The sequence below is a fragment of the Eriocheir sinensis genome, unplaced genomic scaffold, assembly GCF_024679095.1.
Source record: "Eriocheir sinensis breed Jianghai 21 unplaced genomic scaffold, ASM2467909v1 Scaffold1667, whole genome shotgun sequence".
Classification (NCBI taxonomy): domain Eukaryota; kingdom Metazoa; phylum Arthropoda; class Malacostraca; order Decapoda; family Varunidae; genus Eriocheir; species Eriocheir sinensis.
In genome coordinates this window covers 20879-34036 of record NW_026111036.1, presented here as the reverse complement: position 1 = coordinate 34036, position 13158 = coordinate 20879, and the positions used below count along the sequence as shown (strand labels likewise).

At 39.7% G+C, this 13158-nt stretch overlaps 1 protein-coding gene across 1 annotated transcript; it reads right to left on the bottom strand.

The window, feature by feature from the left end:
• Nucleotides 1–3148: 3148 nt before the first annotated feature.
• LOC126990455 (serine/threonine-protein kinase ULK3-like) lies at nucleotides 3149–12518 on the bottom strand. The gene is given in 5 exon segments (XM_050849059.1): nucleotides 3149–8929; nucleotides 10676–10979; nucleotides 10982–11009; nucleotides 11238–11363; nucleotides 11928–12518. Coding segments are annotated over 5 exon segments (1455 nt in total). The 5' UTR covers nucleotides 12378–12518; the 3' UTR covers nucleotides 3149–8382.
• Nucleotides 12519–13158: the final 640 nt, after the last annotated feature.

Here is a 13158-nt window from a genome sequence, read left to right as displayed (position 1 = left end):
TCCTTTTCCGGAGGTAATCATGTTGTCCACATTGTCCTTACTCTGTACTGAAGTGTGTCACAAGGGAATTTTCCCTTTCTGTATGTGGCCCTTATGACCCACAGTGTAGATTTTACAACATGCATTAACAACTGGCATGAGTGTTAAAGTAAGGCTGGAATATTAGCAACATCAGTGTGATATTCAGAATACAGCAAAGGTCCTTTAATCTGTAAATGTCTTTTTTTAGCTATTTTTTGTGCACTCCAGACTTCAGTTTCTATTATTGGATTACTCTTGCCTACCTTCAGAAAATCAGACTTTTTTTTAAAGATTATAGTGTCCTGTTTTCAAGCATTTGTGTTTTTTTTAGCATTGATGACCAGTGTAATCTGGATTAATGGACTTTTAATGTACCATCACACAGTAGGTCATGATTGACTTCTGGGTAGGGACACAGATCACGAGGTGGGATGGTAAATGAGCCCATGTAGAAGGGTTAATGTGTCCCCAGGTGGGCAGGCAGGGCTGCAGCGTGTCAGCACAGGTGTGTTGGCTTTAAAAGGGTGCTCTGACTTGTTATTACTCTGGAATATTTATCCCTGTGTACACATGTATCTTTTTGTACAGAGATAAGTAATGTTACAAACCATGTTACTCCTGCTGTTAGTTGTCAAAACTTTTATTGAATCTCAATATGAGCAGATTTTACACTAGAGAGCCGGTTTCCACAAACATACAATAAGCAATATATCACCAGTTTTCTTGACTATCTGGTAATAAACAGTGGTTTATTGCAGTCACTAAAAGCCATTATAATTGTAGAAACACAAAAATGGCATGTCAACTTGACTACTTTGTAATGCATTGTGTGGGCTTTTTTGTTTTTTGGATATTTTTTAGTTGCTGTAACCTGACACTGCAAGGGCAAACCTTTGAAAGTGAGATAAAAATAAAGAAAATGGTTATAACATGAACTTCTAGTACCATAGGACGTCAAAATACAGTGGATATGTTTGGCCATCTTTGTGGAAAATTGCTATTTCAACATACAGACAGCCAGTGGTTTTACATGTATAGTTGTCAGCATGCACAAACCACTATTTCAACTTTGAGATGCCTAGCAAGTCCAGAAAATAAATGTTTCAAGCCTTGTAGACACTGAGTTTTGCAAAGATGAACAGTCAGTGAACCTGTAACAGTAAAATGTAATTTATGAAGTAATACTCCTTATGCTGTTCCTAATTACAAATACTTCAGTGATAAACTGTCTTTACCTTTCATGTTTTCTTGTGTGTGTGTGGGGAACAACTCAGTTTCTAGTCATGCCTCCATCCCTCTTTCTTTCCCTTTCAGCCACATAGGGTTGCAGTTTTTTGTGTGTGGGTATTTTATCACTTTTTTTTTGTCTTTAGTTGTTGTGAATGACTTATTTACTGTTGCTGTAATATAACCTTCCAATATAAATGCTAGGATGTAAGGGTTGTTCAGTGTTTTCACAAGTGTGTCTATGCACAAAGTTTTATTGACATTTTTACAATTTGTGATATGCCTTGGTGTTTGAGTTTCATGAATGGCAAAACCCATCTTAACCCCTTCACTATGGCTGGGCCAAAACAGCGCCCCACGCCGTATCCAGGATCGCCGTGCGCGCCAAATTTCAAATGTCGCTATTGAACATAACAAGTTTTCAGCCATAAACTCAACATAATCATCATGTATTATATATGAAAACATGCAAAATTAAATGGTGCACATAAAGAAACTCATTACAGCCGGGCCAAAACAGCACCCCGCGCCGTATCCGGGATCGCCACGCACGCCAAATTTCAAATGTTGCTTTTGAATATAACAAGTTTTCAGCCATAAACTCAACATAATCATCATGTATTATATATGAAAACATGCAGAATTAAATGGTGCAAATAAAGAAATTCACTACGGCCGAGCCAAAACAGCGCCCCGCGCCGTATCCGGGATCGCCGCACACGCCAAATTTCAAATGTTGCTGTTGAATATAACAAGTTTTCAGCCATAAACTCAACACAATCATCATGTATTATATATGAAAACATGCAGAATTAAATGGTGCAAATAAAGAAACATAAATTAATTGATAATTTTGAGATGTAAGCATAAATATAGATAAAATAACTCGTATATTGGCTAAAGCAAGCCAGGACGCAGTATGCGCGTCCTCGGATATGGTATGGGGCATGCAAAGGCGCAGTATATATGTCCTCGTGTTGAAGGGGTTAATGGAAAATAATTTATGCAAGTTTGCTTTAAGTGAAAATAACCAGATATCCTTGATACATAATGCACTTTTTTACTCTCCATTCCTATTTTTTAATAATTATTTATAAATGTTTTGTAGGTACAGATAGATTTTTCAGGTTTAATTGTGCAGAATGTTGGGATAGGTAATAAAAGTTGTTGCCTGATTATACATGAATATATGAAAGATAAAAGATTCACTAGAGATGCTTCAGTTTCTCTGCAGCATAGCACTCATTGTTCATATTATGTAATTGGCATTGCATGTAGTCCTTGAATCGTACCAAACATGCTAATAACGGGTCGTTAGCCTGACAACGACCCATCAGCGTAACATGAATATCCATTACTTTACCTATTCCATGTTTGGTGGCACGGCTTCAAGGGTTCACTCTCAGTCTGAGTTAGTTCAAGGAATCATTGGTGTTTCTGGCTTGAGTCATGTTTGTACAGTTCACTTTCAAGAGAGACAGACAGACATGTGAAATATATTTGGATACCATTTTGTATCATGGTATGTTGAATAGTATCTTGCAGCATAGATGTAGTTGTAAATTAAAGAGCTGCTTATTTATTTGTTTGCAGAGAAACGAACATATTTATTATAAAACTTTCAGAGTTGCTTTCAGGATGAAATATATGTAATAGCATAATTTTTCTATTCAGCATAATAATGACAAGTACTATGTACAATACTGTCAGGTGAGAAGCGTCAATTTATTGCATTTTTTAGCTTCATTGTTTCACCAGTTGACACACTTGGTTGTATGTTGTATGAGCTATACCACAGTAAAAGGAAACTGGACCCTTGTTTTATATGTGACCATTCACAAACTTGAATAAAGAAATTTGATCTTTTTTTTTATACATACAGAAAAGACAAACAACAAAGTTGATGAATAGAGCAGACTGAAGTTAATTACTTACTCTGCAAATTTTATTAAGAAAAAGTAGGGGTGTGTATCACAGCTTTAGCATAAGAATTGGAACCAATTCCAGTGCATGTGCAGTAGGAGTACCATTTCTGACAACGATTTTTATGCTTCATATTTTAGGACAGCTGGACAAATAGCCTTGATTTACACTATTAAGTGTTGTGTGAGGAGCCTGCTACATACGCCAAAAGTAAATCCTTACAGTTTATCATTGGTGTACCTAACAGGGAGAGAATGAGGGAGTTACTTGTGAGTTACCAATGAATGGGAACCAAAATATGAATAACAGGAGCTGTATTTTTCAAGAATAAAGAATGAAATGAGGGCTCAAAACCCCCATCAAAAAACACTTATAAAAAAAAAAAAAAAAAAAAAAAAAAGGAGGGGGCCCATAGCAGGTCAAGAGCCTTTGACTCTTAAATTACGCTTTGTCCTTGCAGTCCATTGTTCATTCAGTGTTATGTTTGTCTGCTGATCAAGACTGATCAATAAAATTTGGGGCATAATATTGTTTCTGAACATATGACTAACTCATAGAACACTGCTTTGGGTATGCATGGAGGTAGCCACAAGAGTGCTTCAAGGCCCCCTTTACCTGTACTGAGACTTTGCTGTACTGTATTGAAAAGGTTTGTTGTGCAACTGCACTTGACATCATCCCTGTCTTCCATAGCAAACATGATCAATGACCTGTGGTATGAAATTACATAAAACTAAGTATATGTGATAATAAAATTCATTTAAGAAGGCTGAAATCTGTAGTGTTAATATAATATACAAAGTACTTTCATTACATGAAATTAATTTGGAACTTAATGTACACTTTCAGGAAATACATTTTTCTTACATTCCCTGTATATAGCTGTCATATTGCCATAATACATCCATAGCCAGAGCAAGTGCCAGTATCATATATTGCTAACTACTATCTGATTTTTCATACACTAATTCAATTTATATATTACCATTTAATTAAAGTACATTGGTGATTCCTGTACAAGCAGACTAAGACACTCAAGAAGGCACAGACAGGCATATTTCTATGAATTAACTTTACGTACTATACAGTAAGTAGCTAAATCAATGATGTTTATAGGAGACAAAACAAAATTACTACTAGCTCATTCTTTAACCCTTAAAGCGCGGGCTTGTTTTTGCTGCTGTCCTCCTCCCACACGGGCATATTCAGGAAAAAACATAATTCACTTCAACCTTTCATACCTTCACTCTTACTTAACTCATGTGACTCAATGAAGCATCATTGTAAAGTACATACCCTTACCTGTCCTCTGATGTTAAGTTGAAAACTATATGACCATTGGTAGAGCAAGTACGGAATATTGAATTAGGGTCACTGAAAGCACATTATTATAGACAGTTTTGCACCCCAAGTGGACTTCCCTTCAATGATTTAATAATATAAAGCATAACTTTTATACAGTTTATGTGAAACCCCCCCAAAAAATTAACTTCCGAGCCTTCCTGATGCTCTTGATGGGTGTTGAGGTCGAAGGGCCCCCATCTTGTTGATGAAATCCACTGGAAGGTGAGAAGAGGTGGATGTCTAGCGAACATCTTCTCAAAGCTAACACGAGGCATACACTGACCAATAATTAGTCAAGGGAGCATGGCTGGGTATTGTTTGAAAGAAAATGACATGCTAACCCTACTTCAACATAAACAAATTCAATTTGACAGCACGCTAATTCAAGAAATCCCTTGTCGACTATTGTCGATACCCGCGGTTTGAGCTCAGGTGCCAACTGTCGACTGTTGTCGACACCCGCACTTTAAGGGTTAAACAGTAAAAACCTTAGATTAAGAGGGAATGAGTAGTCCCAAGACTAGGCAACAAAGACCATGCAACCCTTCTGTACATGTCAACAGCCTTACAACACAAGGCTGCCTGGCCTTGAGGTAACAGTCTTACACCCTTAAGAGCAGTGGTTCCCAACCAGGGGTCCATAGTTTGCTGAACGCAATGTCTTTTGCTTTCATATAAATAGGCCAACAGATTAATCACCATAATAATGGAAGGCATTTTACATGAATGTATTAATTTTTAGCAGAAAAATCTTCTATTAATTTTGCTGGCTTAACCTTTTTCGTTGTAGGGGTCCACATGTGAAAAAGTGACTGGAAAAGTGGGAACGGGACAAAAAAAAATTTGGGAACCACTGCTTAAGAGGTATACACACTAGAGGTGATCACCCACATGGTGTGAATGGATTAGAGTGCAGGTGGTGATGCTGAGTGAATGTCTGTCCACACAACAGCCAGATTAGCCAGGCTAAAGCAGGCTACATACCAATGATTATAATCTATAATACTGTATTTTATCATGCATACCCAAACAAATTTTCTTTTGCCATTATGATGATCCTAGAGGTCTTTACTGATAAACCTTTTCAATATATCCGTAAAACAGCTACAGAGTTCCATGACCAATGGCTTATGTCACTCTCAAGAAATGTCTCCTACCAGACTCTCACTAGTTGTGTAAAAAAATGGGACAGGAAATGAGCTCTTGGCAACATGGTGTGTGTGACACCACACATGATTATCCCTAGTGTGTACACAAATAAGCTAGGATTTAATCTATATTCACAGCACTTTTCATACAATTAAAAACTTTTCTACTATACATCCATCCTTGGTATTGCCAAAGGGAAAGGCCAACACCAGTATTACAAGGAATGTGATTCTCTGATGACCAAGGAGTAGCAGGAATTTTCACCTGGGACCGGAGTGTTGGACAACAGTAAAGCCAAATTCACTGAGTGCTCTTTCCTTCACTGGTGAGTGCTTTCTCTTCTTTTATCTATTAACTATTTATTACCTAAATTATGTCAGACTCCCCACCCTGTGTCAATAAAACAATAAGCTGAATGATGATATGATGACAGAGTGATGATGAATTAAAGTGTTACAAGAAGAGATGATGATTTTACTGGTGGATATTTTATAATGTAGTACTGTATTCTTTTCCAAATAAAAATTATATTTATTATGGATTTCATAGTCTGTGTTGTATCGTTTTTCAAGAATAACTTTTAACAAAGTGTTGGATAAGGAAGATAATTTGGCAAAGCCTGTTCCAGACCTTGCCCTATTTTTGTTAATAATATTTATCAACAAGATGTGGGTAAGTAAAGCATTTACAAGAGGCACGTAATGGTATAATCCAACAGATGAAGTGGCTCCTGACTCGAGGCTAGCAAATAATGCTGTGAAAATGGTGTTGTATGCATGTGCTGGGAGACAAACATTATACTGTGTCTAGCATTAATGGACGAGCTTTGCAGCTATGAACACAGCAGTGGAGGTGTTGAGTCTCTCCCTGGGTGGGCTGGCAGACTAATTCAGTGACTGGAGAGGTAAATCAAGGTTCTCTTATCTGTTCTGGTAATGGACATGAGGCTAAGAGGCGGGTGGCGAGTGTCGGGAAAGCTTGGGAGACACGGCAGGGTGATGGGCTCGGTGCTGCCACAAGTGAATGAGTCATGCACTGACATTTCACTGGTGACTGGTGAACATGCACAACGCCATCTCCACAGCAACATTTGCATGCCTCACATCACTAAATGCTTCATCTTCCAGATATTATTATTATAAGTCTCTTATAAATGCTTTTATTATCCACACCTTGTTGATAAATAATGTTGACATGTTTTGCCAAATTATTAAAAATTGAATTGACTGTTATTTTGCTGCGTCACAAGTAAACTGAATACTAAAGTGCTTCCATTTACTCTGCAGGCACAAAGTGACTGTCAAGCAGAGTGGGCAACCTCGTAATGAGCCAATAGGATTTCTGTTGCCTGCGTTTCCATGTTTCCATTTTTATCCAACGACCCATTGTAATAAGCATTTTATATAAAAGTACATCTTGCCAGTAGTAAGTTATTAGTTTGTAAAACTAAATTTCATGAAACAAAAACTAAAATTGTCCTTTGTAACAGTTCTCCAGACAATGTATGGCACAAGACACACCTCCAAGCTACCTGGGAAATGGAAGTAGTTAATTTTTCATCATGCTTGCAACTATGATGCAAACTTTTCATGATACAGTTAACCCGTAAAGCGTTGGCAAATACGACACCTTGTGGTTACGCGTGTGCCAGCCACATCTTGGATTATTTTCTTGGCGAAACCAGTCTTAAATGATGTGGAAAGAATGAAAATGACAGTCATTGCACCCAGAACTGACTGGAAGTGGTATTATGCCTCACAAGATATTCCGCGCTAGAGTTAGTGGCTTAGCAAAACCATATGTTTATAGTTTTTTCGTTTCCTCTTTTTCTCACACTTGGAGCAATGAGTTGGGGGCATGCATAACATCGTTACTGTGTTGAGAGGAAAAATACATGTCATACTTTAGCTTTAAGAAATTATAGTCACGAAAAAACCTCTCGTGTGATTGGTTTTCCGTAATTGTTTTTCCTTTTCTGCATCTGTCTGGGTGGATAATGTGTGTGTGTGTGTGTGTGTGTGTGTGTGTGAGAATGAGAATGAGAGAGAGAGAGAGAGAGAGAGAGAGAGAGAGAGAGAGAGAGAGAGAGAGAGAGAGAGAGAGAGAGAGAGTGTGTGTTTGTGTCTAAAAATCAAATCAATGGCAATCACCGGATACTCCGTTTGAGTGTTGCCTTTCAGAATGTGAATATTTTTCAAATAATATGTACTTGTTTCCCATACGACAAAATGAAAGGCATATCATAATTCATATCGTACAAGGTCTCACAACCACAACACAACACTTACCAAAAAACACAGGAAATGGGGAGAGTAATTAATGGAAATTAGACTGTGTTCACATTAGCGGGGTCGAAGCGCCATAAGGCAGCTACCACAAAAATAATGGAGCAGAAACTGCTACAAAATTGAAAACTAATAAAAGGAGAAAAAAGACAATACTCATGTTAGCAGGGTCAAGGGGGCAGCATATATAGTGCGTATAATGCATGAGAGCAGTATATGGAGACGTTTTGGGGATGTTATTTATTAGAAAAAGGATGGGAGGAGGTCGACGTATCTCTTACGTCTCTGATGCTTGAATGCCTGAGAGTGGCTGACGTATCTCTTACGTTTCTGACGCTTTACGGGTTAAAAGAGACTGACTGAAAATGTTTTCATAAAACAAATGAATCACAAGAAAATCAACTCTGTAATTTGGGCTCTGCAATAACACTGTTTACTGGAGAACACAATTTTTTTCATCAGCACTTGCAAAGGGCTCAGCTATCTCGCTCTCCTGTGCTGGGGAACTGTTTAGCAGCTCCTTCAAGTACTCTGCCTGTGTCATCCATCTTGTCACCTCCTCTCGTAAGAGGTCTTTCCTGCGTCCTTTTGGTTCATTCTGTAATAATTCCAAAAGTTTCCCAAGTGCAAGTTGGTATTTGTCAAAAGCTATGCTATAATTACCTTCTCTGGCATACAGTTCACCTGAGGCACCAATCTCTATTGCTGTTTGTATCTGGGGAGTTGTTGTCGTCAGCCTGAGTAGCTCTTCACGGTTACCTTTGTACTCACTGAACTTCAAAGATTCTTGTTTAGGAAGGTTTGGAATGCTTGGAATCCTCAGATTCTTGACAACATCACTGTCACTGCTAACAACTTTCTTTAACTCTTCAGTCCTGCCCAAGTACTCGGTGATCTTCCGCCTTAAGACCACTCGCTTACTGGCATCACTTTCACTGTGCAGCAACGGAGTCAGGTACTGGAGTGCTTGACAGTAATTCCTGCAGAAAAAATTTATGAGGATGAAGGACTCTGAGTAAATTAATTATGTTGGAACTTTGCTTGTTATCCAGAAACCTAATAATATAATGATACTTAACTCAAGATAATACAGAGCTTTTTACATATACAAACTCCAAGTTTCAAATGCAATGCTGATAGTCCTTGAGTTACAATGTATGTGACTTATGATTGCTTGCACTTACGACCATGTCAATAATATTAGTAGAACGTGGTTAAGTAATGAGTTGACATTTCCACTATCATGCAGCTGTTTGTTTACATAGTGTTCTTGCACCTCCTAACCAACCCCCTCTATCCCACCACTGTCTGCATGTGCTGGCTTTACCCCAGCTGGGCTAGAGTAAATCAGGAGGGTTGCCTGTGAAACTTGAAGCTGTAAGTACTTCTCATGCTACAGTTGCAAGTTGTTACTCTACCAGTTTATTGACCTATAGTCTGCTATACATGCATGCTGCTAGATCTAGCAGATACCACTTGGCTATAGTCAGACTCAGCTATGAAGTTTGATTGGGTGAGGCCCACTTGGAGCCACAGTACTGCCAAACCCAGCCTTCAGAGTAAGAACAGCCATCAGAGTTGCAGTCATCACGTGTGTGGGTGAGGGAGGAAGTGACATGGTGTCCTTGATCGCTGACAATGTCAGAAAGCAACAATGTCACATGTTATGTAATTTATACAATTCTTTGCTATTATTCTAAAAAGTGGCACATTCATAGCACTAATTAGACTTATTTAATGTATAAAGATTATTTGATTCACAATTTCATATGGCAAATAGCTGACATATGAGAGAGAGTGATGTATTGGTGGTGATGCGGCAACGACATAGAGAAGTTCAGGCCCCACCCAAACGGCTTTCATATTTGTGAGTGAGTTTACTCGGTCATCTCAACTGTTTAAAGTTTCAGCTGTGTTTATTTCACCCATTAGCCCACATAATTCCCTGCAGGTGGGAGAACTAGACATTCGATCAGCTGATCGCAACCAAAATGGCAACTCACTTTATTCTCACATCAGCTCATATAGGCAACCGTTTACCATAAACAGCAATCACAGTAAGAAAATGCAGCAGCGGTGAAACTGGCCACTCATATAACAATGACATGTCCTTTGTTTACAAACACTGCCCCCTTCCCACCAACACAACCCCCTGTGCAATAATGGCTTGGTGGGGCATTTGGCTAATGCTGCTATCTTGGCAAAACTTTGAAGCTCCATTGTGTAACATTGCATAACCTTGCATGGCAAACGAGTCAACTGATCACAGGGTGAGGTGAGCACATGAAGACAGAGGCAGGTAAGGGGAGGAGGGTAGGAGGTGCAAAAATGCTGCTCTATCTCTGGCAGGGCATTTGAATAATATTTTGTCATTTAATGTAAATTTTGACTGACCAATTCAACTTAAGACCTGTATGTTGGACCAGAGCCTCATTGTAACTCGAGACTACCTGTATTGTGAAAAGGGTTATGGGTTGGCAGAACAAAATAACATATAGCTACAACAAACTCTCACAGCCTTGCACAAAATATAATATGAGGATATTTTACTTATGATTATTAACACTATTGGCCAATGACAGAACCAATACACTTATTTTTCAAGTCACTGGTACATAAGTTTTGTGAGTGAGTGTGTAGGAAAAAAACAAAGAATTTCTAGTTAAAGCAAATATCCAGTCTCAGATTACACCAACAATTCCTAACAGTGCTCTGTCATTACTCACTTGAAAGCCTGTTCATATTCTCGACACTCATCGAAGTTCACAGCCGCAGTAAGTAGTTCCGTTGCCTTGTTCATGCTGTCCGGGCCTGGCTTGTGCTCTAGATCAACGAATGGGTGAGAAAAGAATGCCTCAAAGTCTATTCTCTTGCTAACATCCCTCTCTAAACACCTCAATAGCAGGTCTCTGCACTCTGGTGATATGTTGGTCCCATATGGAACCTCTATAGGCTTGTCGCTCTTAATCTTCTCTATGAGTTCGTCCATCGTCTTGGAGGAGTATGGGGCCTTGCCGAAGAGACACTGCACAAGATGACGCCCACTGACCACAGGTCCACCTTGTAATATCATTGGGTAGTTAAGTGATATATTTATTGTAATTACCTATAATGTAATAACTATTAAAATATTATTATAAAGAGAAAATTTGCAGAGCTGGATTAATAATCTGCAGTATCGTTGAAACAAAAATAAACACTTATTGAGACCCTTAATATGTATTTTGACTAATGCCTTGTTTCACATTATGCCAAAGTATTATTATCAAAGACTATACCACAACACACTTTGGCATCATACTGCCGCTTCAGGACAATCTCCGGAGCCATGTAGAGAGGACTGCCCTTGACAGTACTATTTGTGTCTTCTTCTGGCATGTGCTGGGCAAGGCCAAAATCACCAATCTTAAGCACCTGTAATATAATGCATTTGTTGTTGCAAAGAATACAATATGGTAGGAGGTTGGTGAATGCCAATCACCTTAAATTTAAAATACATATTCATTTTTTTCCTCATAAGGGAAAATAAGGACGTTAAACAAAGAAAAGAAGAAGACTGTAGGATAGAGAAACTAAATGGATAACCTAGAAGTATATTCATGGCTGGGGTCACATGGAGAGATGGGGTGTATAGTGAGAAGATGCAAGAATATGTGGATTGAAGGAGCTGAGAGTAGGGAGATTGAGATGGTTTGGGCATGTGAAGAGGAGGGATGGTGAGAAACTGGGGTGGAAGTGCCAGGTCGCTGCTCACCAGGCAGGCCAAAGGAGACATGGAGGTAGTGTGTTGGAAAGGATTTGGCAACATTGGACATTGGAGAGGCTGAGGCATTAGACAAAGATAGTTGGAAGTGTATCACTGACTGCCTAATCTCATATGATATTATGGGAAAACCTGATGTTAAACAGATGATGGCGACATATTCTAAATGTGTGCATACCACACCATGTACGACAGGTTAACACTGTACTCTTCACCTGGCTTTTTCTAGACTTTAGTAAAATGTTTGAGGGCTTGAGGTCCAGGTGGCTGACATTCTGTTCCCTCATATACTGGAGGGCTGATGCGAGCTGCTGCAGGAACCTCTGACACACGTTTTCTGAGAGCCTCTGCTTGGACTTGACGAAGGTTGACAGGTCCCCCCCACTGCAATACTCCATGATGATGTAGATGTACTTGTCGTCCCAAACAAAGTCCAGCATCTGAACAATGTGCTCGTGTTTCAGCTTCTTCAGAATCTTTATCTCGGACTCCAGGTTGTTGAGAGCGGACCTGGAGAGCGAGGACTGCAGGACGCACTTGACGGCCACCACCTCCCTCACCTTGCCCTTCTTATAGGCCTTGTACACGTCTGCATAGTTCCCTGCGCCTATTTTCTCAGCGAATATATAGTCTGGTATCTTGGGCACACTCGAGGCCACTGCCATGATGATGATGATGATAACCCTCGGAGTCTTGACTTGACACTTCTCGGTCTGTTTACATCCCGCAGTGCTGCCAACACCACACGGCGACCTCTGCCTCTACTCAGGGTTGCCAACACACTTTTGTTTTTTACCTGGATCTGGATAATAATGCACAGGGCACCTGTATGGTGCATAACACGCATATTTGTTCGCTGTTAGGGGACGGGGGATCCTGTATCCTGTATCACTTCTTTGTTCCTCCTCCTCGCGGTCCTCTCTTTTTCTTATTCACACACTTTCTTTTTCAGTAGTACGTAACTTTCCTCACTGTGATACGCTATCGCATTATAATTACTCAGTGCGGCCAGATCAATTTACATAGCTATTCAGAGGTTGCACGTGACGTCATCAGCAGCGATCAGCTGATCAGTGATCACTGTCAGCTGCCCCGCAAAGGTCCGTCATTTTGGGAGGCACATATTTATCGCGAGAGAGCTCCTCTGAGGAGCCTCCTCAACTTTTTCCCGCCATGTTACTGTGTTGGTGTGTGTGTGTTAGTGGCCCATGACGATGATGAGGAGGCCCACCTCAGCTGTGTCCGTAGTTGACGAGATTCAACAAAGTAAGTAATTACTGTCTTGGTGTGTGTGTTAGTGTCCATCTATTACTGTGTGGGTGGGTGTGTTAGTGGCCCATCTATTACTGTGTGTGTGTGTGTGTGTGTGTGTGTTAGTGTCCATCTATTACTGTGTGTGTGTGTGTGTTAGTGGCCCATCTATTACTGTGAGCGTGGGTGTGTTGG